General features: G+C 43.9%; 4 protein-coding genes across 5 annotated transcripts; 2 read left to right on the top strand and 2 right to left on the bottom strand.

The window, feature by feature from the left end:
• Positions 1-2213: 2213 nt before the first annotated feature.
• Positions 2214-14405, bottom strand: papss1 (3'-phosphoadenosine 5'-phosphosulfate synthase 1). Of its 2 annotated transcripts, XM_049719456.1 has the most exons (14): positions 14281-14405; positions 11808-11892; positions 9410-9759; positions 8952-9066; positions 8638-8873; positions 8405-8543; positions 7866-7984; positions 7669-7782; positions 7348-7459; positions 6201-6406; positions 4806-4941; positions 4455-4723; positions 4160-4389; positions 2214-3803 (listed from the first exon to the last, which is right to left on the bottom strand). In XM_049719456.1, the coding sequence occupies exons 3-14, from the start codon at positions 9467-9469 to the stop codon at positions 3665-3667; spliced, it is 1875 nt and encodes a 624-aa protein (XP_049575413.1). In that variant the 5' UTR covers positions 9470-9759; positions 11808-11892; positions 14281-14405; the 3' UTR covers positions 2214-3664. The 2 variants fall into 2 exon arrangements, with proteins under 2 accessions (XP_049575413.1, XP_068506723.1); XM_068650622.1 differs by lacking the exons at positions 11808-11892; positions 14281-14405 and having other exon boundaries at positions 9410-9515; positions 9593-9746.
• sgms2a (sphingomyelin synthase 2a) lies at positions 10179-15238 on the top strand. Its single transcript, XM_049719459.2, has 6 exons — positions 10179-10736; positions 13543-14016; positions 14301-14418; positions 14555-14708; positions 14817-14983; positions 15056-15238. The coding sequence occupies exons 1-6, from the start codon at positions 10717-10719 to the stop codon at positions 15236-15238; spliced, it is 1116 nt and encodes a 371-aa protein (XP_049575416.1). The 5' UTR covers positions 10179-10716.
• A 1483-nt stretch (positions 15239-16721) lies between these two features.
• Positions 16722-18980, top strand: cyp2u1 (cytochrome P450, family 2, subfamily U, polypeptide 1). The gene is made up of 5 exons (XM_049719457.2): positions 16722-17133; positions 17250-17900; positions 17974-18135; positions 18216-18383; positions 18454-18980. Exons 1-5 carry the CDS (start codon positions 16722-16724, stop codon positions 18633-18635), a joined length of 1575 nt encoding a protein of 524 aa, XP_049575414.1. The 3' UTR covers positions 18636-18980.
• Positions 18981-19580: 600 nt separating this feature from the next.
• On the bottom strand, positions 19581-26461 carry LOC125968426 (lysophosphatidic acid receptor 2). Its single transcript, XM_049719460.2, has 5 exons — positions 26107-26461; positions 23221-23651; positions 22308-22802; positions 21027-21286; positions 19581-19957 (listed from the first exon to the last, which is right to left on the bottom strand). Exons 2-5 carry the CDS (start codon positions 23474-23476, stop codon positions 19856-19858), a joined length of 1113 nt encoding a protein of 370 aa, XP_049575417.1. The 5' UTR covers positions 23477-23651; positions 26107-26461; the 3' UTR covers positions 19581-19855.
• Between the last annotated feature and the right edge of the window lie 249 nt (positions 26462-26710).

The following is a 26710-nucleotide window of genomic DNA, read 5'->3' on the forward strand; positions in this document are numbered from 1 at the left end:
GTGTCCGAGTCAGTCCCTCGTTAAGTGCAGGTGCGTGAAAACTTTTAGCTCCTTTTGAACGTGAAAGTGGCTAAAACTTTTCACGCAGGTGCGCTTAACGAGGGTAACTTGGAAAACATATTGGAACGCGGCCCCGAGGACCTGTGACCTTTGACCATGATATTTCCCTAATAAAGTGGCCTGTTATTAGGTACACTTGAAAATGGCGGTGTACCTAATGGAGTGTCCAAGTGAGTCCCTCGTTAAGTGCAGGTGCGTGAAAAGTTTTAGCTTCTTTTGAACGTGAAAGTGGCTAAAACTTTTCACGCACCTGCGCTTAACGAGGGTCACTTGGAAAACATGTTGGAACGCGGCCCCGACGACTAGAGCTTGAGACCTGTGACCTTTGACCATGATATTTCCCTAATAAAGTGGCCTGTTATTAGGTACACTTGAAAATGGCGGTGTACCTAATGGAGTGTCCGAGTCAGTCCCTCGTTAAGTGCAGGTGCGTGAAAACTTTTAGCTCCTTTTGAACGTGAAAGTGGCTAAAACTTTTCACGCAGGTGCGCTTAACGAGGGTAACTTGGAAAACATATTGGAACGCGGCCCCGAGGACCTGTGACCTTTGACCATGATATTTCCCTAATAAAGTGGCCTATTATTAGGTACACTTGAAAATGGCGGTGTACCTAATGGAGTGTCCAAGTGGCATCACAGCTCAACCAGCCAATCAGAAAGTGGGGGTGAGGACAGGTGTGGCACTTTTCACTCTCCGTGAAGCTTTGACCATGAGTTTTTATTATTTGATTTATAAAAACCATGATTTTTGATTATTTAATTTATATATAAAAAAAAAAAAAGGATCAGTGTGTGTGTGTGGGGGGGGGGGGACGATTTGTTGAAAGAAACTTTTGAGTGAAATGAGTCTAAAGAACTGGAATGCACATCACTAATCAAGTCAAAGTTTGCTTTATTGTCAATTACATGTCAAGACACACAAAGAGATCAAAATTGCGTTTATATATATATATATATATATATATATATATACACGTATATATACATATATATATATATATATACATACACATATATATATTTATATATATAGTATATATATATATATAGTATATTATATAGGTCCACGGACAAAACACTCAAGTAAACAATACAAAAAGTAAAAACAAGAAGGCACATACAATGAATAATAAGAGCAATAAATAAATAAGTAAGAGCAACATGGTTGAAATGGAGCAATAGTGCATATGCGCAGAACCCAATGCAGAAAACAAGTCAGGCTCTCTTAACCACAAGTCTGTCGTGATTTAAGAATCCTATTGATTTTGAGCAATATCATGTTGCGCATTTCGGAACACAGAGCGTTTTCATTAATTCTTAGTTCTGAAGAACAAAAAATAATGCCCAAACACGGGCACTTGTTATCATTCAATACTGGGGTATTTTCTAAACAAAATGAAACACGAATTTGACTCAAGTCTCAGCAGATGTAAAAGTTACGACAAGCTGACAAATGAAAAGGATATGCAAAGATAACGCCTCTTGTTCTAAGATGTCGGGCCACCAAGGCAGATGTAGTCCGAGCCGGGTATAAGACTGAAACAATCTTAAGATTACATTCTTCCATGTGGTGTTTTATGTCCGTGCCGCGCCTTTTCTTCTTGGTATGGTGGCCTGGAAGGTCATCATGTGCTTCTCATCAGGCAACAATGGCTGCACGTAAATCCTACGATCAACTGAAGGCAGATAGTCAGTAATATTCAAAGAACTAAATCAGAGAGCAATAATACAATCCTACTAAAAAAACTACTGCAGCTTATTATTTATTTATTTGGGGGGTGCAATATAATCTTAAAAATCATATATATATACAGGTCCTCATTACATTTTGAAGTCAGCTCGGATGAGATTTCTCAGGGGGACACTATTTGGGGTACAACTCAGGTCTCCACTATGCTCAGCAAGGACTGTTTCCATATGGAAGCCAGCTGCCAGTTTCTTAATGCATGAGCTCTTCAAAGTGGGGGTGGGGGGGTCACTAGTGGGTCTCATTTAACACACAGCTGATGGAGTGACAGTGGGAAGGACTCTGATTTTGAGGGGTGCAATTGGACATGTGAACTTCTTCAAGGTCATACTGACATCAGATTTCATAAGGCGAGTGTCCGTTATCTTAAGCAGAATGTTCTTCTGTCATGAAACAAATGACCATCTTGTTTTGGTTAAAAATCCTTTACTGGATGAATAAGGGAAGCTTACAAAGGGTATCCCATGGTGGTGAACATTAAGCAGCTGATTACCCTTGTCGGAAATGAAAAGCCACATGGAACAAATTAGTACATTTTAGATGTAACAAAATATTGGAGAAGCTCACTAGGACATGCAAAATATATTTAAGACGTTATCTTGTTAGGAAAATCAATATACATTAGAAACAGAGGGATGCACATGTATCCTAGTACTAATACTTGTGTCATGGTCCTGGTCATATTGTGGTTCCATCACGTACGAATGTTTTCATTTGACCAAGGTACTCAACATTTATAATTAATACACACGATTACAGTACAAATACACTCAGCTCTACTTTTGAGTGAGATAGCCAAAAACCGTAACTTAACCCCAAATCAAAACTTCAATCTAATGTCCCAACGTTAAAGTCTACCCAAGAATGAAGTACCCAATTTCCTAGCTTTAAAATAATCAAAAAAATCCTAAAACCACTGGCTTTCAAACTCTCAGGTGGCCCTCAGGTCCTGGACTGTCATTTAACCATAGCTGTGATTTGGCCCCTCAATGAATACGAGCTGCGTCGATATCACTATGAGGTACCTTTGAGGCGTCCCTGTTGAAACAAAAACAGTTGACATTTTCTACTGAACTTCATTTTCAGTTGGATGCTCTGGTGTTAGAATTCAGCTGGTTGACAGGATGGACAATTTTGGTTCATAGTGTTTTATGAGTACTTTAGGGACCAACATGCTGCCCTTAACAAATTGACTGCTGAGATAAAATTATTTTGAATTTCTGAAAGTTGTTACATCAATTGATTTTCCACCATGACAGCTTGACGTTCAACTGCATGAATGTCATGCTGAACATTATGATGAAAATTTTAAACCATGTGTAAATAGTTTTTTTTCAACTAGTAACGTAACTCAAAATCCGGAAAAAAAAAAAATCCGAAATTGGGGATTTAATGACACGGTGGACGACAATTACAGGGATATGTACAAAATATTCAATATATAAGAATTAAAAATACATATATTGATGACTTGTTTGATCGAATAACTTGCTAAAAAAAAATTAAAAATGATTTGGCAAATCACTTACCACACACGGAATACTTTTGAGAGTAGAAGAAGGTATTTTTGTGTGCAAGTATTTTGCCACATACGACACCTCCGTTTCATTCTTTTGCATTTACATAATGACAGTAATTCTGATGAGGACACCAAAGGCACTTCATAGTGATCTTGACCCAGAGTCTCAAATACAAGCCCAAACCTGACTCGTCTATAAATCAAATACAGTATGAGAATAGAAAGACGCACTGTGGTGAGCAACAACTGAATGGTCCCAACATTGGCCTGTTTCAATAGCAATAAAAAGAAATTTGGAGAAACGCCCATTGTGCCCCGTTTTCCTAGCCTAACACCTTCTATGCCTTCTCCAGAGATTTGTAGTATTCTTTAAGCACGGCCCAGGCCTTCGGCGCCATGAAACCGTCCGGAGGATTGTCGCCTTGGCGGGCCATCCTGCGCATGCGTGTGCCCGAGATGAAATCGTAATCTTGATGGCTGGTGGAGAGAACGTTCAAGAGTTTACTTTTCAACTTTGACATTAAGCGCTTTGGAAAAAGGTTGGATGGATGTACTGGACATCTTATTGACTGTGAAATTAGAAGCAACTTGCTGTGAGCTGAGCCATGACTTGTCCAAGTTGGCAAAAGTCTCGAGAACACGCAAAATGGGATTTTGCATTTCTTGCAATTGAACTGAACAGATTGAACTCTGCAGACCTTTGGAGTTTTGTTCTCGTACTAGATGTTCCTGATAAGCTCCGCTGTGTGCGGCGTGCAAACCAAAACAGGCCATGCTCCCTCTCATGTTTTTTTTTTTTTTTGTCCTTTACCACTTGTTGTCACGATACTCACTTTTTGGCCTCGTAGAAGTCCATGGCCCTCTTCACTTTGTTGTAAGCAGCGACCTTGAAGGGGACAATCTCCAGTGTGATGAGGCCCGGAGCCATTGTGAGGACTTTGGCCCCGTGACTGGGCTCGTACAGGTCCTTCCCCGTTTCGGGGTGGGGCATGCCGGCGGGGTCGCGGCCCACGATGTAGAAGTTGGCGCCGGCTACCATTCGAGCTCGGCAATGCCACTGCACCTGTCAAGAGAGGACAGAAATTGATTGACCGAACAAAAGGAGGACCAGAAAGAAAGACATTTTACCTCAGTGGGCCCGGCGTACATCATAGGCGAGGGGAAGATGGCGACGATGGTGGATTCCGGATTTAGGATACCCTCTTCCAGCACGGCGGCGTGCTGCCTCATCCGCCACGGCAGGGGCACGTCGTCGTCTTTGGTCCAGCCGCCCAGCGGGTGCAGCAGGAGCACGGGCCGGCGGTAGCCCCGCTCTGTCAGGCGCTTGTGGGTGTCCTGCATCAGGAGGGCGTGGCCGTTGTGAACCGGGTTCCGTAGCTGGAAGGCAAACACGGCATCTGCGGAGGAAGGAAACGTGGACTACGATTAAAAACACTTTCACGTCCTACAAAAGACTTTCCCAAAAAACAACACGCAGACCTGCATTCATTTCTTTAAATTTCTGTTTGAGCTCAGCGGGGGTCAGTCGGTACTGGTCCAATCCGTCGTTCCAGTAGATTCGGTCCAGGACTTCCAAGTCGCCACCGACGAGCCAGTCGCCGCTTTCCATCACCATCTGAAACGGGAGTCGCAGCAGCGGTCAACGATGAACTCAAACATAGTCCAGACATGTGGGCTGTAAAAAAACGCTTAGGCGAGCTGGAGCGGCGCCAGGCCAAGGTCTAATAAAGTCCAGACTTATCAGGTCCAAAACAGCGGGGACACTCACAAACTGGATCCAAGCCTGTTCATTTTCTCCCCTATTGAGCGTCATTGGAAAAGGTCACTGAGCATACAGCCTGCCTAAGCAATCTAAAAAAAAAAAAAAAATGTTGGTTTGATAGTTGTCTTTAAGCTTGGTGAAGCAGCGTGTGGCTCGCTGCCCAAGGTTGGTTTTGTCCGCTCTGTTCCAAGTAACTGTCAAAAATGAGTAACGTCTCCACTTCCTACCGATGAAAAAACTTTTCTGCTTGTAAGTATTTGAATACAGTAACCAAGTAACCTTGCCACGGGAATATGTCTCGAGTTCTTCCATTATCTGATCTACCTGAGCCTCCGAGCAACAGATTGGAACAATTAGATTAGATGGAGTGCGAGTGAGTCAGCGTCCAGAAATAACACCAAGAGATTTGCCCGGGCGTCCGGACAAATTGGGAGGCGGAGCGCCTGACCCCAGCACCTGACCCCGGCGCCCGCCTTCGCTCTTTCCATCAGCAAAGTGAAAATGACGCCGCGTTGGATCTGTGTTCTATCAGGGCTGATTTCCAAAACGGCGATGCAGAGGCTCATCATTTTGGATTTACGGCGGTTTTGGTTGCAAAAGTTTTTTTTTTTTGTGTTTTTTTTTAATGGCACACCTGCTCGTACCTTTTGAACTACGCTCAGAAAAGCAAGCGGCGCCACCTGTGTTGCTAAGGATATATCCACACAAATCTTTTGGTTTTTGAGGAAACTTATGTTTTTTTTAATGAGCTGTGGGCCTTTGTCCACACGCAAAATGAGTTGTGGAGGGCGGAAAAGTGAGCTTTTGGAAAACTCTGGTCAGGGTGAAAACATTTCCAAAAATGTGTTTGTGTCAAGACTAGGGGAACACCATCACTGTGACCAACGGATACTCATTAATATCTAAAAGTACTTTTGAAGCCAAACAAATATTCCTCACTCTGTTGGGTCTCGTCAGATGCTAATGCTAAGCCGTGTAGCCGACAAAACTGAATGCAGCTCTGCTTACCATTTGGCCTTGATATGCTCGCTCGTGTGTGTGCGCTGCCGTGACGGATTCTTGCATGTTAGAGTCACTCGAAAGGGGCTCTGGATCTTCACCTATCTACTGACCTTGATGTAGGGATGGGTCTTACAAGTAGTACCCCACTGGCGGGCGCAGCGCTCTTCCTTGCGGTGCTCGTAGAACTCGGGGTTGCGGAGGATAGCCACTCGCCTGCCCTCGTACACCAACGCCATCGCCGTCACGCCGTCTAAGCGCTCTTTGTCATCCGAAGCCACCGGCAGCACCACCGGCACTGACAGGTTGATCACACCGCCTGGAAGACAAAGTGAAGTCAGCTCTTCTTTAGTGCTTAAAGGGTTTAAGAACTTGAACAGTGACATTCTTAAAAGTGGCGGTGAATCTTTTTGGCGATGGCGTCAGAAGGCGACGCGGAGACCGTGTGGGCCGAGCAGCTGCTTCAAATTAAAACTCACACGGCCCAGCGAGGTGGACGCAAACAGGACTTTTGTTGTTTATCTTAGCAGCCCGTCTGGTTAGCGGCGGGCCGACGACTTTGACGTCAAAAGAGGAATTCTTCTCGTTCCAGACGCAGTTACATGTCAATCGATCATATCTCATTTACATACTTGAGTTTTCATCGCTGCTTTTTTTTTTTCTTTTTTCTTTTCAAGGCTATTCATGTTTGGACAGCTGTTGTACAGGCCTGCCAAAATCTGAAAATGATACATAAGCAATGCTAATTTGTTCTTTTCTTTTTTTAGAAGTATTTTATGTATCTGCACGAATCAAAAACATTTGGCAGAACAATACAGACGTCAAGAATTGGCAAAGGGTCATCTTGGAATGTTCACGAAGCATAAGTTGTGGTAAATGCACTCAAAACAAAATGTGACTTGCCAAAACTAAGTACCTATACTTATTCTAAAAAAAAAAAAAAAGCTTTAAGTGCTTTAAGTGCAGCTTTGGTGAATCATACTAAGGAGAATTTATTGCTCTTTTTTGAATCCTAACAAAGCGGTCAATGTCAGGATGACTTGTTTAATGTAAATCGTCTCTGGCGTTTTGAAAGAATGCCTCAGGAAGGTTTTGCGCGCCATCTAGTGGCCTTTTCAGTTTACTCCATATGTACTTTCCTTCATTTTCCAAAGTCATTTCAATTAATCTGCTTGTTAATCTTCTTATCAATCAGATTACAGTGTTTTGCCTCCTTTAATGCTGTGTGTCATTTTTTTTTTTTTTTTTTTTTTTTTTTACCATCCAGCAGGCAGTCAAAGTGGAGGCACTGAAGATACTCTCGCTCCCTCATGAAGCCGTTGAGTGGCGTGGCCCAGCCTTCGGCCAGCACCTGTACCCACTGCATGTCCACCTGAGGGTCACATCCAACAACTGTAAATCTAATTTGGTTGTACCGTTGTGCTTGTCTGGGGAGGAAAACTATTTTGTATTTGTATAGGACCGATGTACGACTATTTTACTGATTGGACGGATTGCCTGAGTGCTAATAATATTGCGGATGGTCAGCGTAAATCCGATTGCTTGTGTCGGCCTTTGAGAGAAAGGACAAAAGGTAGAAACCTTTCCAATCTGAAGAGCGGGCAGCGTCTGCGCGTCAGCCTTGGCCAGGTCCAGTTTGTTCTCTTGCACGTACAACTCTTTCACCTCATAGGAAGCATCCACCGGTACGATGTCCTGCGATGATGACAGAAAAAGCAAAACGGTTGGGAGTTTGTATGACCCGCGGCGATGGGGTCAAATATTGGCTGTGCATTCACCCGCTCCTGAAGCAGGTCAAGCAGCTGCTGGATGCAGTCGTTCACGCTGCAGGAATCGGTCTTCAGCACCAGCTCGGGCGCTTCGGGTTTCTCGTACTCTGAGTCGATCCCGGTGAAGCCTGCGCAGCGGCGTGAAAATGTATTTTCACACAGCCCATTTCAAAATGGAACTTTGACGTCTTTAGCTGTCAATGGCAGTGGAAAAGTTAAATACCGCTTGTATTATAGTAGAACTGGTATTACCAAGTATCGTTTGTCACTGTCATTGTAAGACAATAACAAACGCTATGTTCCTTGGCAATACCAGTTTTTGTTATCATTCCCACGACAATGACAAATTACATGTTACTTTGTAATAGCAGTTGTGCTTGCCATTCCCACGACAATTTAACACACGCTATGTTAATTGGTTCTCCTATTTTTAAGTTCCATTTATTCTTTTTTTTTTCTCAAAAATGATTTGTCATTTCATTACAACGCCATTGGCATATTATGAATAGGAATGCCACACCTGGACTTGAAAAGCAAAAGCCTTCTACCTCTTATTTCTCCCGCTCTGGCTCTCTTGTAGAGGCCCTTCACGTCTCTCTGCTCGCACACGTCCAACGGGGCGTCCACAAACACCTCGAAGAAAGGCAGCCCCGCCGCTTCGTGAATCTTCCTGGCGTTAAGACGATCCTGCAGACAGCTCGGTCGTGAGAAACTTTTTCATCACTGATGCAGTATCAATTGCATTTTTTTTTTTCCATTTCCATCTCCGGGCATGATTTACCCTGCTGTAGGGGGAGATGAAGCTGGCAAGGCAGACCAGGCCGGCATCCGCAAAGAGCCGCGCCACCTCTGCAATACGCCGGATGTTTTCCTCGCGGTCCTCGGGGCTGAAGCCCAGGTTTCTGTTCAGGCCCTGGCGAATGTTGTCCCCATCCAGTGTGTAGCACGGCATGCCGTGGCAGACAAGATACTCCTCCAGGGCCATGCTCACCGTGGTCTTCCCAGCGCCGGAAAGACCTCCACCACAAAAAAAAGCAACATCCATCACAAAACTGGGCAGATGCTACTGATCTAGAGCAAATCCTCCACACTGACCAGTGAGCCATACAGTGCATCCTCTGAAGCCTCCTCTGGTTCCCACCACCTGGCCGCGCTTGTTCCTACTGACGTGGTGCGCTTGATAAGTGACATTTGTGGCACGCTGCGTCCCCTGTTATCGATCCAGGCAAGAAAATCAATTTGTCATTGAAATCACTATTGGGTCAATTGTGTGAACTAGTTTTTGATGGTTGAAGTTGTAACACATTTTAAATTAGCGCCAAGAATATTTTAAGGGACAAAAGGCCTTTTCATTCAAAATCTGCTGTTAGCGGACTGACTATTCAAGCGTTTGAATGAATTGCGGTCGATCTTGCCACTTCCATACTAAACAAGCTAACGCTGCCGTCCACTTAAACAGGGAAATGCTAATAATGCGCGTAAGGCAAAAGCCAGATTTCTCCACAAGGTTAGGATTGATGGTCAGATAATCTCAGCCAAAGACACCAACTCACCCAGTTTTGCGGTGCGTTACTCAGCTTCTGTTTCTTGTACGAGTTTCCACACGTCTCCATGTCGGCCCGCCGTTACGATTATGTTCTTCCACCGTCTTCGAACGCTCTGGAGATGTGACGAGCCGTTAACTAATTATATTCCAACGCGGTGTAATGTTAATCGGAAGTAACTTCAGGCCACACCTGAGCGGCAAAGATTAGCAACAGGAAAAGGAGATAGGAGGGAGACACGTCGTCAGGCTGGGCCGTGACGTCATTGGTTTCTTCTTCGTTGGTGTACATCATGGCGGTTTGTGCTCACCTTGGTGCACTACTGCCCCTAGACCTGTAAGATGATTGCCTGTAAAGTGCTAAAAAGGAGTTTGCAATTAATAAATAAGTTACGAAATGTTCTCAAACGTATTAAAATTGTCAATATGACCCAGTAGTAGTATATCAGCAAAATTATCTGAGAAAAATAAATCACCCCTTTCCCTGCGTAAGATATAAATTAGAGGTATGCGCAAGAAACCACCAGGTCTGTGGAAAACCAATCAAAGTGAGAAAACGTCGCATTCAAGGTGTCTTTTTTGCATTCGTATTTCTTTTTTTGCCCCCTTCAAAAATCATACTAACGATCACCCCAAATGTATGGTGTTGTAACACTGAATTGAAATTGAAAATACGTATGTATATTGCATGTATGTTATTTAAACAAGTGTTTCTTTAATTTCTAATGTTTCTTAGTTGTTGTTTTTTTAATGTTCTTATTCCTCCGGAATTATAGCTATAGTAAACAGCACTCCTACGTTTTCTCAGAGTATTTTGCTCTTTCCTTGGATATTGTCTTTTTGTAGTTTATTGATATCAAAAGCAAGCGTACGAGCTTGAACAATTTGCATTTCTAACATATCCTTACTACAACAAACATTAAGTTCACGGGAAAATCTCTTTTATTGGCAGGCTCGGAGAAATGGGGATGGAATCGTTTTGACTCAAAGCCCACCGTGCCTCCCTCGATGCGACCGCCGTGCACAAAAGCAGCCCAATCGCATACCTTTATTCGTCACATAGAGCCCGACGTCATCGCTCCACTTGACTTTATGGCGACGCGATTTATATTCGAAGAGGGACCGAGTGGGATGGACGCGAACGAAAAGGCCAGCGCAGTCTGGTTGGCACACGGAGAACGATGGGCGGCGGGGAGGAGCGAGCCCCGGAAGGCGAGGGTCTGTCCCTTGAGGAGTCGGAGCGCTCCTCCCTGAGCCGCGAGAGCTAAGCATCATTCGAACACTCTTGCAGCCACTGCGACGACACACGACACAATAATGAGGCCCGACGAGGACAGGTAGGACCCGTCGGAAAATACCCCAAAATGGACACTTGCTGAAGTTAACTGTTCAATTTCCAAAGGGATCCATTCAACAGTGTTGTATTGTAGTTTTTTGTAGTGCTGTTGATTAGAATGAAATCTGTTCATCTATGTCAAAAAGGTAACCAAAGTATTAGAATCATAGTTTAGTGTCATTTAGAATATTTGTAAAGGCAGAGGATCCCATGTGATTGTTGAAATATCCGTTTTTAACTCCTTTGAGACTCAAAAGAAAAATGTATTGTGTAATCTAACTATCTGTATGATTGATATCTATGATTCTTGGGTACTGATTAATACAAAGTGCTATCTGTCTGCTACTCACTTCTGAGATAACAAATTTGCTCAAATTAATGATGTTACTGTCAGGATTCATAAAATGTCCAGTATGTGAAGATACTGATTATGATAAGATTTTCTCACAGTAATTTGGGAAACACGAGAATGCAATTCATTTCTACAAATGGGATGATTTTGAAAATATTCCCAAGAAATCACAGTTTCCCAGCAGTGGTTAGCTATTTTTGTGCAGCATGTCTTGAAAGGTATTTTATAAATGCAATTATCATTATTAATATTTGTAGAAAAAGCCCTTCGGCTACTTATAGGTTTTTTGGGGGCTCCTGTGGATAACACAATAGTGACCTCTGACCTGGTGGTTAGCAGGCTACCTCGGATCAGTCTGGCTTGGAATTTGCATGTTCTCCCCATGCTTGTGTGAACATTTTCTAATATTTAGGCTGAATGAAAATTTACTTATCAAATTGAAATGCAAATTATGAATGCGAATATAAAAACCTTTCCCGTTATCATATAAATCAAAACAATGTAGCTACAGTCCACGTTTCAATCAAAACTGAATTACCTTGTGGTCTCTCAATAGTCCATATTTCTCCTATTGCTCCTTTTATCATGACATGAGAACATAATTGAACTTTGATTGTGTCCCAACATAAACATATTGTGTAACAATCAATATTGGTGTATAGATTATATTACATTCTAAACTATGTTAGTATTGATCAGATGACTAGCCATCCGAACAACCTTTTAAAATGGAAACATCTCAACATTCGAAATGCTGCATCGCTCTTGTAATTCCTGTGTGAACTCCCAGATGTTGGAGGTCTGCCTGAAAGGGAGAGAATGTAATTACAAGACGGTACAAATGACCTGTTACCCCACCCACGAGCTTCATGTGGAACACGGTGGTTAAAACTGTGTGTGTATATCTGTGTAAAACAGACTTCCTATAAAGGAGACTCCCAGTTCTGCCTGTCATTACGGAAAACGTACGTTTGTGGGCTAAGGCCTCCAGGTCCACCCTAATTAATAAGACTAAGGCCCCAGCATGTTCACACCGCATGTGTTTTTTTTTTTTTTTTTTTCTCTGCCCACGTTTCAGAAGGTCACTTCCATCAGTTCTGACCCCCCATGTTCCACCTATATAGTACGATGAGACCCCCAGAATGCAACAGAATTTTTTCTGCATGCTCACAGTTTGAATATTTCCAAAAAAAACATTTTTTGCTGAGAGCCCCGCCTTGAACACGACTTATTTTTATCGCTCCCTTTGATGGAGACGATCCTCATGCTGCCAGGAGCTAAATGAGTGGGGAGCTATGGTAGCATGTTATTACTGCGGCCCGAAAATGGAGGCCCAGCCCTAGTTCTTGCAAAGTATAAAACACAGCCTTCATCCGGGCTCTCTGGAAATAGTCTGGGTGAGTGCAGCCGGCCAAGTTATCCATTACGCCGTGTGGACATGTGGAATAGTTGTTTTTTTTTTTTTTCCTCAGTCATTTTCCCATCACTGCTCATTCCCTTTAGAGCGCTCACGAGCTGGGGAAAAAAAAAAAGACTTCTCTTTGCTTCCCATCAGAGCAGACTAAATCATACGGCCTTACAAAAATACCTCACTATTGCTTAGTTGCTGTCACCCAAAAAAAACTAAATAAAAAAAAATAATGTGGAAAATGATCTGTCAGCTCTACCCACAACTAACAGAATTCTAGATGATGAAATATTAGATATATAAATGTTTTTGCATCTATTGTCTGACCAACAGAGACATTACATCATCCCACGTCCAGCACGCTAATGATCTTGTGTTGTTTGCATGCAGTCGCTATTAATCGTCCGGCTGTCAAACATTGTCATCTGCAGCCATCCATCAGCTGCACCTCGCAGCTTACATCTGTGGTTCTCAGCCTGAATGTCGTCATACCCCGCAAAATTGATCCTGAGCAACTTGATAGCGTCTATTCCTATCCAATTCTTTGCTCGGGTGCCATATTTGTCCACAAGTAAACATCCCATCGTCTATGCATCCTAAGTGGCTCTCGGTTACAATCGGTATCCCCTAGAGCCATTAGCAGTTAAAGGCGCCCTTTAAAACCTTTTAGATGTGAAATAATGAAAATGGTCAAAGTGGGGATTGTCGAGCGATTGATGTAGGACTTCCTCCAGCCATTAAGTGGAGCGCACTTTAAAATATTGGAATTGTAGTTCGTCATTCACTACACATTATTGGCCAAAGAATTGTGAGAACATGAAGGTCAAGATTTCAAGGAGAACGAGAAGCAAGATGTGTGGGAATGTTTAAACGTCATTATCTTTGGCTTATGGTATGAAGAAAAAAAAAAAAGCTGATATTGGTAGCTGAAAATGATTTGGCGCACAGCTTCAGTGGAAGAATAATATTGCACAGATTTTTTTTTTTTATATATCTCCAGAAAAGCACTAGAATTGATTTACAGAACACGTTGAATTATTATTGCAGCGCCGTGTCCATCCAGAGGGGTCCCACCTGCGAATGGTCTAAGCAGGAAGCCATGTCGTTGTCCCCGACGACTAGCGTGACCCACAAAATCGATGGCTGCGCCAAGCATAGCGGTGACAAAAAACCCTGCCCCGTGCACACGGCAGCTTTGGGCGACACCAAGCGGGCCTTCCGAAAAAGCAGACACAATGACTACGTCAAGATCTCCATGAAGGAGCCCGACGTCGTCCGCCTGCCAACCGAATGGTGGAAAACCACGCTTCTCTTCTTCTACGCCGGCTTCAGCCTGTTGCTGACCACGGCCGTCATCACTGTGGTCCACGAAAGAGTTCCGCCCAAAGAGAACATCCCGCCTCTGCCTGACTCCTTCTTTGACTACATCAGCGAAGTCAAGTGGGCCTTCACTGTTACAGAAGTTAATGGCATCGTGCTGGTTACCATTTGGTTCCTGCAACTCTTCTTCTTCAACCACAAGTAAGATTATTTTTTTCACAGTAATGATTATAATCCCTCAGAATCTCCGTTACTCGTGTTTTAAAATCACTGTCTTGGCTCCCCGGTATGTTTCAGGATCGATTTGAATTACAAGTTTTTAAATGCGGGCCATCATAGATAATTGATATGCTTTTATCGTATCTCGAGGTGCTGAGGTCCTCTCACACCGGCCCTTTTAATTTATCGCAAGAGTTACAATAAAAATGCACAGAGCTGTTACGGTGAGTGCTTTTTGTCACTTACTTATGATGTATATGTTGCAGGTCCATAGTATGCCGACGTTACTTCTTCCTGGTGGGGACCTTGTACTTGTACCGCTGCATCACCATGTACATCACCGTCCTGCCTGTACCTGGTGTGCACATCACCTGCGCCCCCAAGGTGAAGATGACACAAATACAGTTAGCCAAACTCTTCAGCCTGTGATACAATTACTACTATATGTTAGCATAGCAACCGCTAACCGGCTTTTTATCCGTTCCCGTTGGAAATGGTAACGTTTGCTTGCTATCGTCAGCTGTACGGAGATTCGTACGGCAAAATTCAGAGAGTTCTGAAGTTGATTTCTGGAGGAGGGATGTCCATTACCAGTTCCCACATTATGTGTGGAGACTACCTGTTCAGTGGACACACCGTGATGCTCACCCTCACCTACCTGTTTATCAAGGAATGTGAGTCACGTTGATTTTTATTCGTTTAAAACATGTCGCAAAAAATATTTGGAATGGAAATTTCAAGTTACCACGTCTCTTTTGCTGCGTGACGGGATTTCCCCGCAGACTCTCCTCGCTCGTTCTGGTGGTACCACCTGATGTGCTGGTTGCTGAGCGCCGTGGGCGTGGTGTGCATCCTGGTGGCACGCGAGCACTACAGCGTGGATGTGGTGGTGGCCTACTTTGTCACAACGAGACTCTTCTGGTGGTACCACAGCATGGCCAACACGCATGTGGGTATCCGGGTTCCACAACGACCCGACTGTAAAAATAGGACGTGTATTAACATTACGCTTTGTTTGCAGTGTCAGTGTTCACCCCACAACTACCTCAGCAATCCCTTTTGGAACCCGCTGTTCAACTTCATGGAGAGGAACGTGAAGACACATGTGCCGTGCGTGTACGGCTGGCCCATCAGCTGGGCGCCCGCCTGCCTGAAGAACCCCTGTAAGAAATACTCCATGGTACAGAGCACACGTGATGAGTGACAGACTCAGGGTTGGGGGGGGGGAGTATTCAACAAACGTGCCTAGAAGGAAATATACGCTTTGACTGTCTGTCTGTCTGTCTGTCTGTGTTTTTGCTGTTGGAATGTAAATAATTGCATAGTTGTCTGTTTCTCTTTGTGTCATATGCGTACATGTGTGTGTGTACACATTCTTGTCCCAGCTTCTAAATCAGGGTTGGGCAACCTACGTGAGCCTTTTATTTCCAAAGACCAATAATTCCACAAATGCTCTTAATATATTGTGCTGAAGAAAAGGGGACGCAGGAGGTGTATACATTATAATGTTTTGTTTTATGGTCACGTGAGATTTTCCATTAACACTTGATAGGAATAAGGTTCCTTAACTTTGTTCAAGAGTATTTAAAAGGGTTTATAGTCACCTTCCAATGTGTTTTTTTGTTCAATGAGAACCTCACTATCAGTGTTACAAGGTGCCTTAGTGCAGCGTTTCCCAACCTTTATGGCACCAAGACACATTTAACGTGTAAAAAAATATCAGGCACAATTTTTTTTAAATTTAAATCACAATTTTGGTTGCTGTGATTTAATTGTTTGTGATATTTACATTTATATTTACATCAAAATGTGGGCTCTGTTAGTGTAATCAGTCACCCAGCAAAAATTGGAGCTGAAAAGCAAGTTTTCACTTAAAGAAAATTGTGATTAATAATCATAATTATGGTATACAATACAAAATGACAATATGGATCAAAATAATCGGGATTATCATTTTGCCAGTAATCGTGCTGCTTTACTCGCGCTTTACTTTAGTACTAAATTGAAATTATGTAGTAAAATAATGTGGAAGTGTCATGGTAGTAATTCATTCTGCCTTGCTGGCCTAGATTGATGAACAAAGATACATTAGTAGGAGTGACTGACGATTCATTTTCATACCAGCTAATATCTCGCATAACACACCTAATGAGTTCTCACGACAACGCCCATGGTTCACGGAAAATTGGTTGGGAATCGCTGCCTTAGTGGGTTTAACTTTCGTGTCTGTGCACTCGTGTACCAAAACAGCCTTCACGAGTTCAATTTCTTCCTACTTATTATAATTATATTATTATTATTATTTAAACTTAATTTTAGAACCACTTGATTTGTCTCTTTCATCTCTGTGGTCTTTGCATTGTAATAAATTGAATTAAGAACACCTAAGTGTCTGATTTGGGATTTCAGATTTTTTTTTACAATGAATATATCGCAATTTTTTGAAAAAAACTTTTTGATATTGAAATTTTAAATTCAGAATCAAAAATACCTCAGTCCTGCAAGTCATAATTCCGGGAGTCATAACCCTTTTACTCCCTACCCTATCAGAGAAGCCTATTTTTCTGTCCACCAATGGGAGAGCCGCTCCACTAAAATACCGGAAAAATGTCTCCGGTCTGTGTTTACATGCAGAACACAAACAAACATGCCGTCATCGAAAGTGTTTATGCCTTAACGTTGACGCTATGCTCCGGCTTTGGAACAACTCGTTCCTATCGGGAGTAAACTTCGCAACTCTCCTCATCTTTTTTGTTGTTTATTTGTCCCTCCACTACTACCTGAAACGCCGCCGTCGCCTGTTTAACATTCCTCCGGGTCCGAAGCCGCTGCCGATCGTGGGCAATTTTGGCGTTTTTCTCATACCTTCGTTCATCTGGAAGAGACTCGGGAAGGCGTCGAAGCCGACTGCGACCCCCGTGGAGGCGCTGACAAAGCAAGCGTCGGTGTACGGCGACGTCTTCAGCCTATTTGTGGGCACGCAGCTAATAGTGGTGCTAAACGGTTATGACGTCATCAAGGACGCTTTGCTCAACCATCCTGAAGTGTTCTCGGACAGGCCTGACATCCCTGCGGTCACCATCATGACAAAACGCAAAGGTGCGCTCTCAGTTACTCAAGAACTCTTTTATACATTTATCGAGAATACATAGCAATGAAGCGGAATATAATGTAATAAAATAAGAAGTAACCTGCATCAGTTTTTTCCCCCCAAGGAATCGTCTTTGCGCCTTATGGACCGGTGTGGAGAAAGCACCGGAAGTTCTGCCACGCCGCTCTTCGAACCTTCGGTGTGGGGAAGCTTAGCTTGGAGCCGTGTATCCTCCAAGGTCTGGCGACGGTCAAACGTGAACTTCTACGACTACAGCAGGAAGTTGGCAAAGGCGGCATTGATTTGACACCGCTGGTCAGCAACGCCGTCTCCAACGTCATCTGCTCTTTAGCCCTGGGCGAACGCTTCCCCCAAGACGACCGCCAGTTCGGGACCCTGCTTGGCTTGATGATGCGCGGCCTGGAGCTGTGCGTCAACAGCCCCGCCGTCCTCATCAACATCTTCCCACCACTCTACCACTTGCCCTTCGGCGTCTTCGGGGAGCTCCGGCGGGTGGAGCGTGACATCACCGCCTTCCTGAAGAGGCTCATCGACAAGCACCGTGACACGCTAGACCCGGGGAACCCCAGGGATTTAGTGGACATGTACCTGGCGGAGATGGCGAGCCAGAGAGCCGCGGGCGTGGAGGACGGAAGCTTCAACGAGGACTACCTCTTCTACATCATTGCTGATCTCTTCATCGCGGGCACTGACACCACCACCAACTCTCTTCTGTGGATCTTGCTCTACATGGTCGTGCATCGTCATGTTCAAGGTTAAGCAAAAAAAGTCCTGCTAAAGACAAAATGTAAAGAACTTGTTTGTGATTGGTGACCTTAATGTTTCAGACAAAGTCCAGGCAGAGGTAGACGAGGTGCTGGGACGATATAAAGTACCTTCTCTGACCGACCGGGGACATTTGCCCTTCACCGAGGCCACCATCATGGAGGTCCAGAGGCTGACCTCCGTGGTTCCTCTGGGCATTCCTCACATGGCGTCTAAAACCACAGGTGACATCATATGAGTGAGACATAAAAAAAAAAAAAAAAAATCCGCAACACTTCATTTTTTACTTTTACCACGTTGGCAGACTTCCGGGGCTTCACGATCCCACAAGGAACAGTCCTCCTGCCCAACCTTTGGTCCGTCCATCGAGACCCCACCGTGTGGGAGCAGCCCGACAGCTTCAAGCCGGAGCGCTTCCTGGATGATGAGGGCAAGCTTTTGAGAAAAGACTGCTTCATGCCTTTTGGGATCGGTACGTGACTCATCCGACGGGGCATATGCACGTGTGAACTGATGTAAGGTTCCCACCTCCTGGGCATCAGGTCGCAGGGGGTGCATGGGCGAGCAGCTGGCCAAGATGGAGCTTTTCCTCATGGTCACAGGTCTACTGCAGGCCTTCACCTTCCGGCTGCCACTGGGAACGCCGCCACCGCTCATGCACGGACGTTACGGCCTGACTCTGGCACCGTGCCCTTTCAACGTATGTGTCGGTCCTCGTAAGTGAAGCGGATTGGAAAAATAAACAGTGCAATATGTTGGATATACAAAATCACTGGACACTTTATTAGGTACACTTTGTTGCATTTTGGGGTCAGTACTGTAAAAGTAGAGTGTTAAAAATGCTGTTCGACATATTTGTAATATGTGAAGAAAGTATGCATACTGTTAACACCCAATAGGATATGAGCATCATGAAAATTTTAGTATTTCTCTCACATGGGACACACAAAAATTGCAGTTCTTACCTTGATTGGCAGGAGCAAATCACAGCAGCCTCAAGTCAAAACGTGGATTGTAAACTAGAATTTTCTCAGCAGGTCATGAGAATAAAAACATAGGGTGAATTTGACCTGGTAGTCTATTGGTTGGTCCGGTCCGGTGGGCGAAGGGGGCGTGGCCAGACGCACAACGTCACCCTGACGTTGTCTGTCTGTGCTGGCCACTGGAGCTCACCCATGGTCTGGGCGCTTCTGGTGCTAACAGGTGACGCAAGGTGAGAAATCTAACGCAATGTCTTACCAGCCACGCTCCAACTTTAAAAAGCCTGCTGGGAGTTAAAAAGAAAGCAATGAAAGTTAATGAAGTCAGGAAAGGCATTTCTTTACTCTAGTGCCATCTACTGGCTCAGGTTGGACACTAAATCACGTCATCCCAAACGCCACTTTAAAAACTTTCAAATCAAAGACCTTTCTTTTCATGTCTAAAATTGTGACTTTAAAGTCTGAATTCTCACTTTTAAAGTCTAAATTCTCACTTTAAAGTCTAAGTTTTGACTTTAAAGTGACAATTCTGACTATAAAGTCTAATGTGCCTGGACAATTTATCTGTTAGGCTCTAGTATTTAGAATAGTAAAAGAAAGAGGCTGAAGCAGCAAAGTTAGTAGAATGCAAAATTTTCAGAAATCCATCTATTCCTTCCTAACTTGTTTAGCTAATGAACCACACGTGCTTGAATTTTGAGGTACCACTTTCATTTTTCATTGCAAATATACATTTTGAGACGGTAGACTGCATAAAAAAAAAATTGCTCAAATTGTGTTGCTGTCCTCCACTCAGCTGAGAAAAACTTGCTGAGGAGCTCACAAGCGTGACAAAAAGAAAAGAAAAAAAAAAAGGCTCGCACACACACACTTGGTTGCAGGCCATAAAAAAGGAAATGAGGCCCCAGCCACGCACAAGTTATGACGACGTCTTCCTTCTAGGGCGAGTGTGCGTGTTTATGTTTTAACTCCAACGCTCCGAAGGCGGCGTCATGTCCGTGTGTTTGCTGATGAGCGGCGCTCCGTTACTCTTCTCCATCAGCTCCATGTCGCGAGACTTGGAGTTCTACAGGAAGGGGTAATAGAGGGGAGGAAGAGGTGATAGCGTGGAGCAGGAAGGAGAGGACACCAGGTCAGGGGGGGAAAAACAAAGAAAGCAAAGAAGCAGAGGAAAACAAGTTAGTTAACCAAGACAAAGTGCGGAAAACGTGAAGATGATCCCACTAAAAGACAACTTTTTTTATCTTCTGTATAAAATGCAACCAAAATGGGATGGGCGCAGAGAGTGTACTTACGGATATTCTACTTTTCTACCAATTTAACGTCCGAAGGCAGAAATTGACTTTTAGCAAAAGTCTTTTCACGCTAGCTGGTAAAATATGCAGTTTTAGTACCTGACTTCAGAGGTTAGTATCAGAGGAAGGACACCATCTGTGTACCACAAAGCTGGGACTGGATTTAGATGACAGTTACTTGTTAAGCACCACGTGTCTGGCATATGCTGCTGGTTTGTGTATTTATTATTTAAATGGCTTGCAAAAAAAAAAAAAAAAAAAGTATCAACAAACTGATGGGAAGGCAGATAATGATAGACATTTTCATTCAAGCTGTATAAGTTGTTACATTAGCAAAAGTTGTTCAGATTTTGAACCCACTGAAACATTCCAAGAGTCCACCAATTGTAAAAAAAAAAAAAAAGTTTGGCTTAACAAAAGCACACAAAAACTCAAGGCAAAGCTATAATAAGACAATCGCATTTTTTTTCCCCGGCCTTCCTGTGAGGAGTTGGCACGTTATTCCCGCGCCCATGCTATGATCCACCTGGGAAAGTACGGGCGATCGAGTAGAATACCGCAAGCTGATTGGACAATGTAGCGACCAATCACGGCAACAGAAATGCTAATTGGAAAAAAAGTTAAAAACACCACCAATATCTTTTGCAGCTTAAAATGCACTACGCGCCTCTCTCTGCTCTTCTTCCAGAAGGAAACAGCGAGCAACTCCGTGAAGAGTGAATAACGAGGACCTTTTGGGTGGTTCGGGAACGGCGTGCAGTGAGCAAACAGTCATCGCGCGCACTAGTGGTTGTTTGGTTTAAGTCTCGTGACTTCGGTTCCGTTGCTCTCAGATAGTACCTCGTGGTCCAGGGTGTTAAAGTTCACGCCAGACAAGCCAGGCTTGTCGCCGCTGCGCCGGCACAGGCAGCAGAGGATCTCCTTGAAGGTCCTCCGCATGTCTTTGTCCCTGAAGGAGTAGATGATGGGGTTGACCAGCGAGTTGCACTCGGCCAGCACCAGGCAGTACTTCTCGTAGCGGAGCACTTTGCACTCGTCACAACCCAGGCCGTCCAGCAGCAGCACCACCAAGCCTGGAGTCCAGCAGATCACAAACCAGCCTGTAGAGGGCGGCAGAGGAATATTAATCTGACTAATTATGCAAGACTTTAAATTCTAATAATGAAATATTATGTTACATGTTGATTTCTACATCTTTTTTTTTTATTATACAAATTTTACACCGGCATCCTGGAATTTTGGGTCAACAAAGCAACAAAAAAACTCATCTTGGTGGAGATAACCGAAAGGAATAAAATATACAATAGTGCAAAGACAACAGATGAATGCGCTGAAGAATGTCCGAAGCAGGAGGTCCTTGAGGGAGAATGGGAATGTACTGTAAATTGATCTCACACACGCACACACACACAGCCGTGCACACAAGCGAGCAGACCCACACAGTTTAGTTTGCATAATCACAGTTCCTTATCATGACATTTGATTGGGAAGCGGACAAATCCTTTCAGCCAATCGATAACACAGTTTAAAGTGTGTTGTGAGCAATTTGCATGAGGCCAAGGATTACTTTGCGTGTCACACACACCATGTGTAAATGTTGAAACGGTCGCGGCCTGAGACACGCAAACAACACACTAACTGACACGTCATCCCGTCTTACTAAGTGAAGTATGCATCTTCCTGTCAAGGCACGCCAGGGTATTGCCGGCCTCCCTTACATGCCAGAAGTGGCAGGCGCTCGCTGCTAAGCGACGGCAGAAAAGAGGAAGGGGACTTTAAGCAACTTGAGGAATTTATTGTCATGTTGGAAAGGCAAAACCAAGGCGGGGGAGGTGTGTGTGTGTGTGTGTGGGGGGGGGCTCGGACACGGTGAAAGGAGCAGGGCGAGGAGGTACTTCAGGATTGTTCTCCGGAACGCAAGGAGAGTTGCGGAGTGAAAACACGCGTGCCTGTGCCAGGAGAGTCTCGATGAACGAGTGCAGGCGTACCAAGCGCAGGCATGTTATGTTTTGGAAAAATTTAATTTTTCTCGACAATATTGTAATTCAATGTGCAGTTCTTTTTTTTTTTTCCAAGGAGAAGAATGAAGATGTGTAAAGATGTGCCGCACTGTCGCCTCACCTAAGATCATGGAGACAGTCTTCATCAGGTTGAACACCGTCTCTCGACGTCTCATCTGGCTGGTGTGCTGCGACATCTGCTTGCTCTTGTGCCTCACGTACAAGAAGATGCGAGTGTAGACAGCTACCATGATGGAGAAGGTGAGCAGGTTGAGGAGCGCCCAGAACACCAAGTAGCTGCGGCTGTAGAGCGGCGCCATGGTGGAACAATTGTCCAGATCACACAGGCAGTGCCATCCCATGGTGGGCACCAGGCCCATGACAATGGCCACCAGCCAGATGGCGATCATGATCACAAAGACCCGCCGGGTGCTCATCTTGCTGTGGAGCTGCATGTTGAAGATGGTCTGGTGACGCTCCACCGCCACGGCCAGGAGGTTGAGGACCGATGCCGTCAGGCTGGTGTCGATCAGGCCTTGACGCACGAACCATTGGTACTTGGACAACTTGATAGTCCATGGACCTGTGTGAAACATCAAATGGAGGTAGGAGACACCTGTGAAAGAAGGTAGATAGAGAAAAAAAAAAGAGCATTACTGGCCGAGAGCTCACTGGCAGAGCGAGAAAATATGCTTGGCTGAAAGAATCTGCGAGGGCAATATTTTCCAACCCCTGGTGATGTCAGGCCAGGAGATTGATTGTGTAACCCGTGACGAAAATGTAGCGAATGAATTAATTTGGAAGAAATGTTTGGGCTTGTCAATTTTCTTTTTTTGACCCATAAAAAAAATAAAAATTGACCCGAACCCCCCACCAAGAGGAAAAAAAAAAAATCCTAGCACCGCCCATGCCTGCAGCAGGTAACATTCTGAACGACAGAAGTTGGGAACATTCGGATATTTTACTTTGTTAATTGTCCTCGTGGTCAATCAAAGAAATGAGTTGATTGGTTCACCGTGTAACAGTTGACGTACCTGAGAAGAGGTCCGCAAAAGCCAGGTTCCCCAATAAATAATAGATGGGGAAATGGAAGCGTCTGTTTTTTAAAATGGCCCCAATGACCATCAGGTTGGACAAGATGACAATGAAACAAACAGTCATGCCCAGCGAGACGATCACATAATCACGACGGCGCCAGTGGTCGCTGATGTTCTTGCCGCTTTTTTCGTAGAAAAATTTGACGCTGCGGTTCAAGTAGCATCCCTCTGTGTCGTCCGTTAGAATATCCATGGCGGCGAGAAGGTTGGCGGAGGCGGGGCTCAGAGGAGAGAGGTGAGATGTTGAGGCCTTTCAAATTGACATGGGGGGGGTCAGACCGATGACACTAGGTCGCCTTTCAAACTGGCCCTCTCTCTGATGACCTGGAGGGCTGCATGACGTCAGCTGCACGGATGACGAGGCTCGTCTGTGGGACACACACACACACACACACACACACAATGAAACAATTGTAAATGAGTTCCAAAAAATGGTTTTGCTTTATTGTAGTTATTTGGCATTTTTTGTGGAGGGGAATTCAAAATTCAAAAGGATTTTGTTCCCTTTGGGGTTTTATTTCAAAAACATTTCTACTGTTTAATATATTACTTTGTGTCAGCATGAGAACAGCCTTGTCTTTTAACATCCGGTACAAACTTTAAAGACAAACCACCCTTTCCGGTGAAACGCTTTCTTTCGGGTCACCATCACTCCCTCGCACTGACGCCATTTTGCTGTTTCTCCACAACACCTTGCAGCTATGTAACACAATCTTAATCCAAACATTTTCTCACACACCTCAGTAGCCCACTGGCCAATTGAGAGTTCCGCAGAGGAAGATGCCAAATTAAAAAAAATACAAATGTAGAGCAGGAGGGGACGTTCAGGGTCACAAATGTGTTTAGTTTAGAAAGAATGTGAAGGAAGCCTTAAAAGTCAAAAGCCTTCCAACATGCTGGTAAAAACTAATTTGGTGATGGTCACAATTCAGAATCCTTGTCGAGAATCATCTAAGTCGAACAGCTCACTTTTGAATCAATGTTTACAAAACAGCATATCATATTGTACAACATTTTTTTTTGTGCTAGCTCAACACAGTCTGGATTCTTTTCTGTAAATCTTGGAATGAAAATCTGTAAAGCAAGGGAATATTTTCACAAGCATCTTGTCATGAGGCAAACATACCACCGTCATTGTCAAAAGTAGCCAGGTCGAGTTGAGTTGAGCAGAATAGTGTTTCAAAAGAAATATTTCTGTACTGAAGTTCACAGGTTTATGGAAATGGTCAACTAAACCGTAAAGTAGCGCTTCGTAGCCGTTGAACCGGCCAGCTATGGCGACTGCTGTTATGCAGCAATTTGGCCTAATCTACTGACACGAGAGCAAACATCTGAAGAGTGTTCCTCCAGCGTGAAACAATGCTGGCGTCCGAATTTATTGCACCACTTCTGTGGCCTGACACATGACTTTTTTGCAGGGAACGCGCGTCGACAGTAAACAGCAGTTTCGTCGCTAACCAGTCATTAGCAGGGCAGCCACGCCCGAGTCGCCTCTTCCTCCCACCATTCTTAGAAAGGGGGGGTGTAAGTATTGCGTGAGCCAACAATTTCTTTTCAGCAGGAAATTTACATCCATTTTTTTTTCATCTTCTGGTTGGGTTTGTGCAGATAAAGTGGCATGTCTAACACAAGAGGCAGGAAGCTCCTACCTTGAGCAAGTAACATCTGTATTACTGGGTCCTTTTAGCCATTGACTCACCCCCGACACATGCAGCCACATGCCACGGGCAAGTCGGATGGACACCAATGCCGTGGGTTGAATGGGAGAACTTTTCAAGAGAGACAGATTTGAGGAAAGCAACTTGGGAAGTCCACAAAGCAAATGATTTCGCATCCCTCCATGGGTGTGATAACCAATTTGTGTGGACTAGAACCTCAGCTGAGTATCACTTTATGTATATACTTATTCCAATTCAAAAAAAGTTCCACAAGGATATTGCAAAACAGTTTTGGAGTCTTCAATCATTTCCAAAACAATACAAAGAATATTCTTGGCAAAAACATGATGCAATAAAACAATTTAATTGCTATGGTTTGAAAGGATAGCAAATTTTATTGTCATATTTGCATTGCATTTCAGCAGTTAGGTGTCCATAAACCGAAGCCACAAGTCTTCTTGGATCATATTTTTTTTGTGTGTTGATCATAAAATATTTTGAAATTATCCAATTTTTTTTCCTTTAAATAATAATAAAATAAAAAAGGAATCGGGGTTGGAGCCTGAAAACATACTACCTTTTTTTGAAAATATATATTGCTTCCTCTGAAATAAAGAAGTGGTCAAACCAGATTATCCACCACAGATGTGCAAAGAGCCCACCCGAGTTGTGTATTCAAATTAACCCCTTAACTTTGTGAAAAATCCCAAAAAACAACACCATAGGTGGGCTAACCAATGTAGAATCTGGGGTTACAAATGGATTGAATCATGAACTGTGTAGAAAAACCACAGTGATAAATAACAAAACAATATTGCCTGGCATAGATTCTTTATCCTCTTTTAAAAGGAATACTGTTTTTGCATCTTAGCAATAGTCTTCTGCTATTCAGGGTCAAATTTACAAGCAGTATGTCTAACTATATAGTAATTGGCCTTGGTTTAAAATTAGTTATTGATGCTACAGCCTACTTGCTTGTGAACCGAGGGACAAAACAACAACCTGTGTCCTTATCAAGGCACATTGGAGTCCTTTTAAAAAAAAAAAAAAATCGATAATCACGCGCGACAAACTGAAACTTACCATAAAAGGCAATAAAACCACAGTTTCGCCCTAAAATGTTCATTTATAACACACGCAAAATAAAAAAATAAACGATACTCACCTTTGTTGGCTCCTTTATGCTCAATCTTCGAGTAAATCCACAGAAGACGTCGAGCTAGCAAACAAAGTACCTGAAAGGACCTGAAAGTACCTGGAGGGACACCTCCCGCAAAGAAGAAGCTGCGACGACCCACAAAAAATGTGACGGCAAATACGACACAAAATAAAATGTGGTTCCAATTCAAGCGAGGTTCGATTTTGAATTGTTGGCAGAAACTCCGAAACTTCCCCGGGCCAACCTGTCTGCTTGCTTCCGGGAATTGTATGGGCTCTCCTGTTGTTACCTGCACACCGGGCCAGCTCTTACTGACTTTGGGCTGTAAGGGGCGGAAAGGGCGCGGCAGGATCCACCGCTGCCCGCTTCCCCGCCTCCTTCGCCTCCTTCAAGAGGGGGATGTATCTTGGCCGGTGCTCTAGCTCCGCCTACAAAAGGCGCCTCATTGGCTGAGCGCGATGCCGACCACCAATGATACGTTGACTTTGGGTTGAGTGACAGTTGGTGGTTGGCGGGCTCTACTAAAGCGAATTATTGAAGGCGATGAAAATCTTGATGGAAAAAAAAAAAGCTTTAGTTAAATAAATAAATAAATAAATAAATAAATAAA

The sequence above is a fragment of the Syngnathus scovelli genome, chromosome 5 (genome assembly GCF_024217435.2).
Source record: "Syngnathus scovelli strain Florida chromosome 5, RoL_Ssco_1.2, whole genome shotgun sequence".
Taxonomy (NCBI): domain Eukaryota; kingdom Metazoa; phylum Chordata; class Actinopteri; order Syngnathiformes; family Syngnathidae; genus Syngnathus; species Syngnathus scovelli.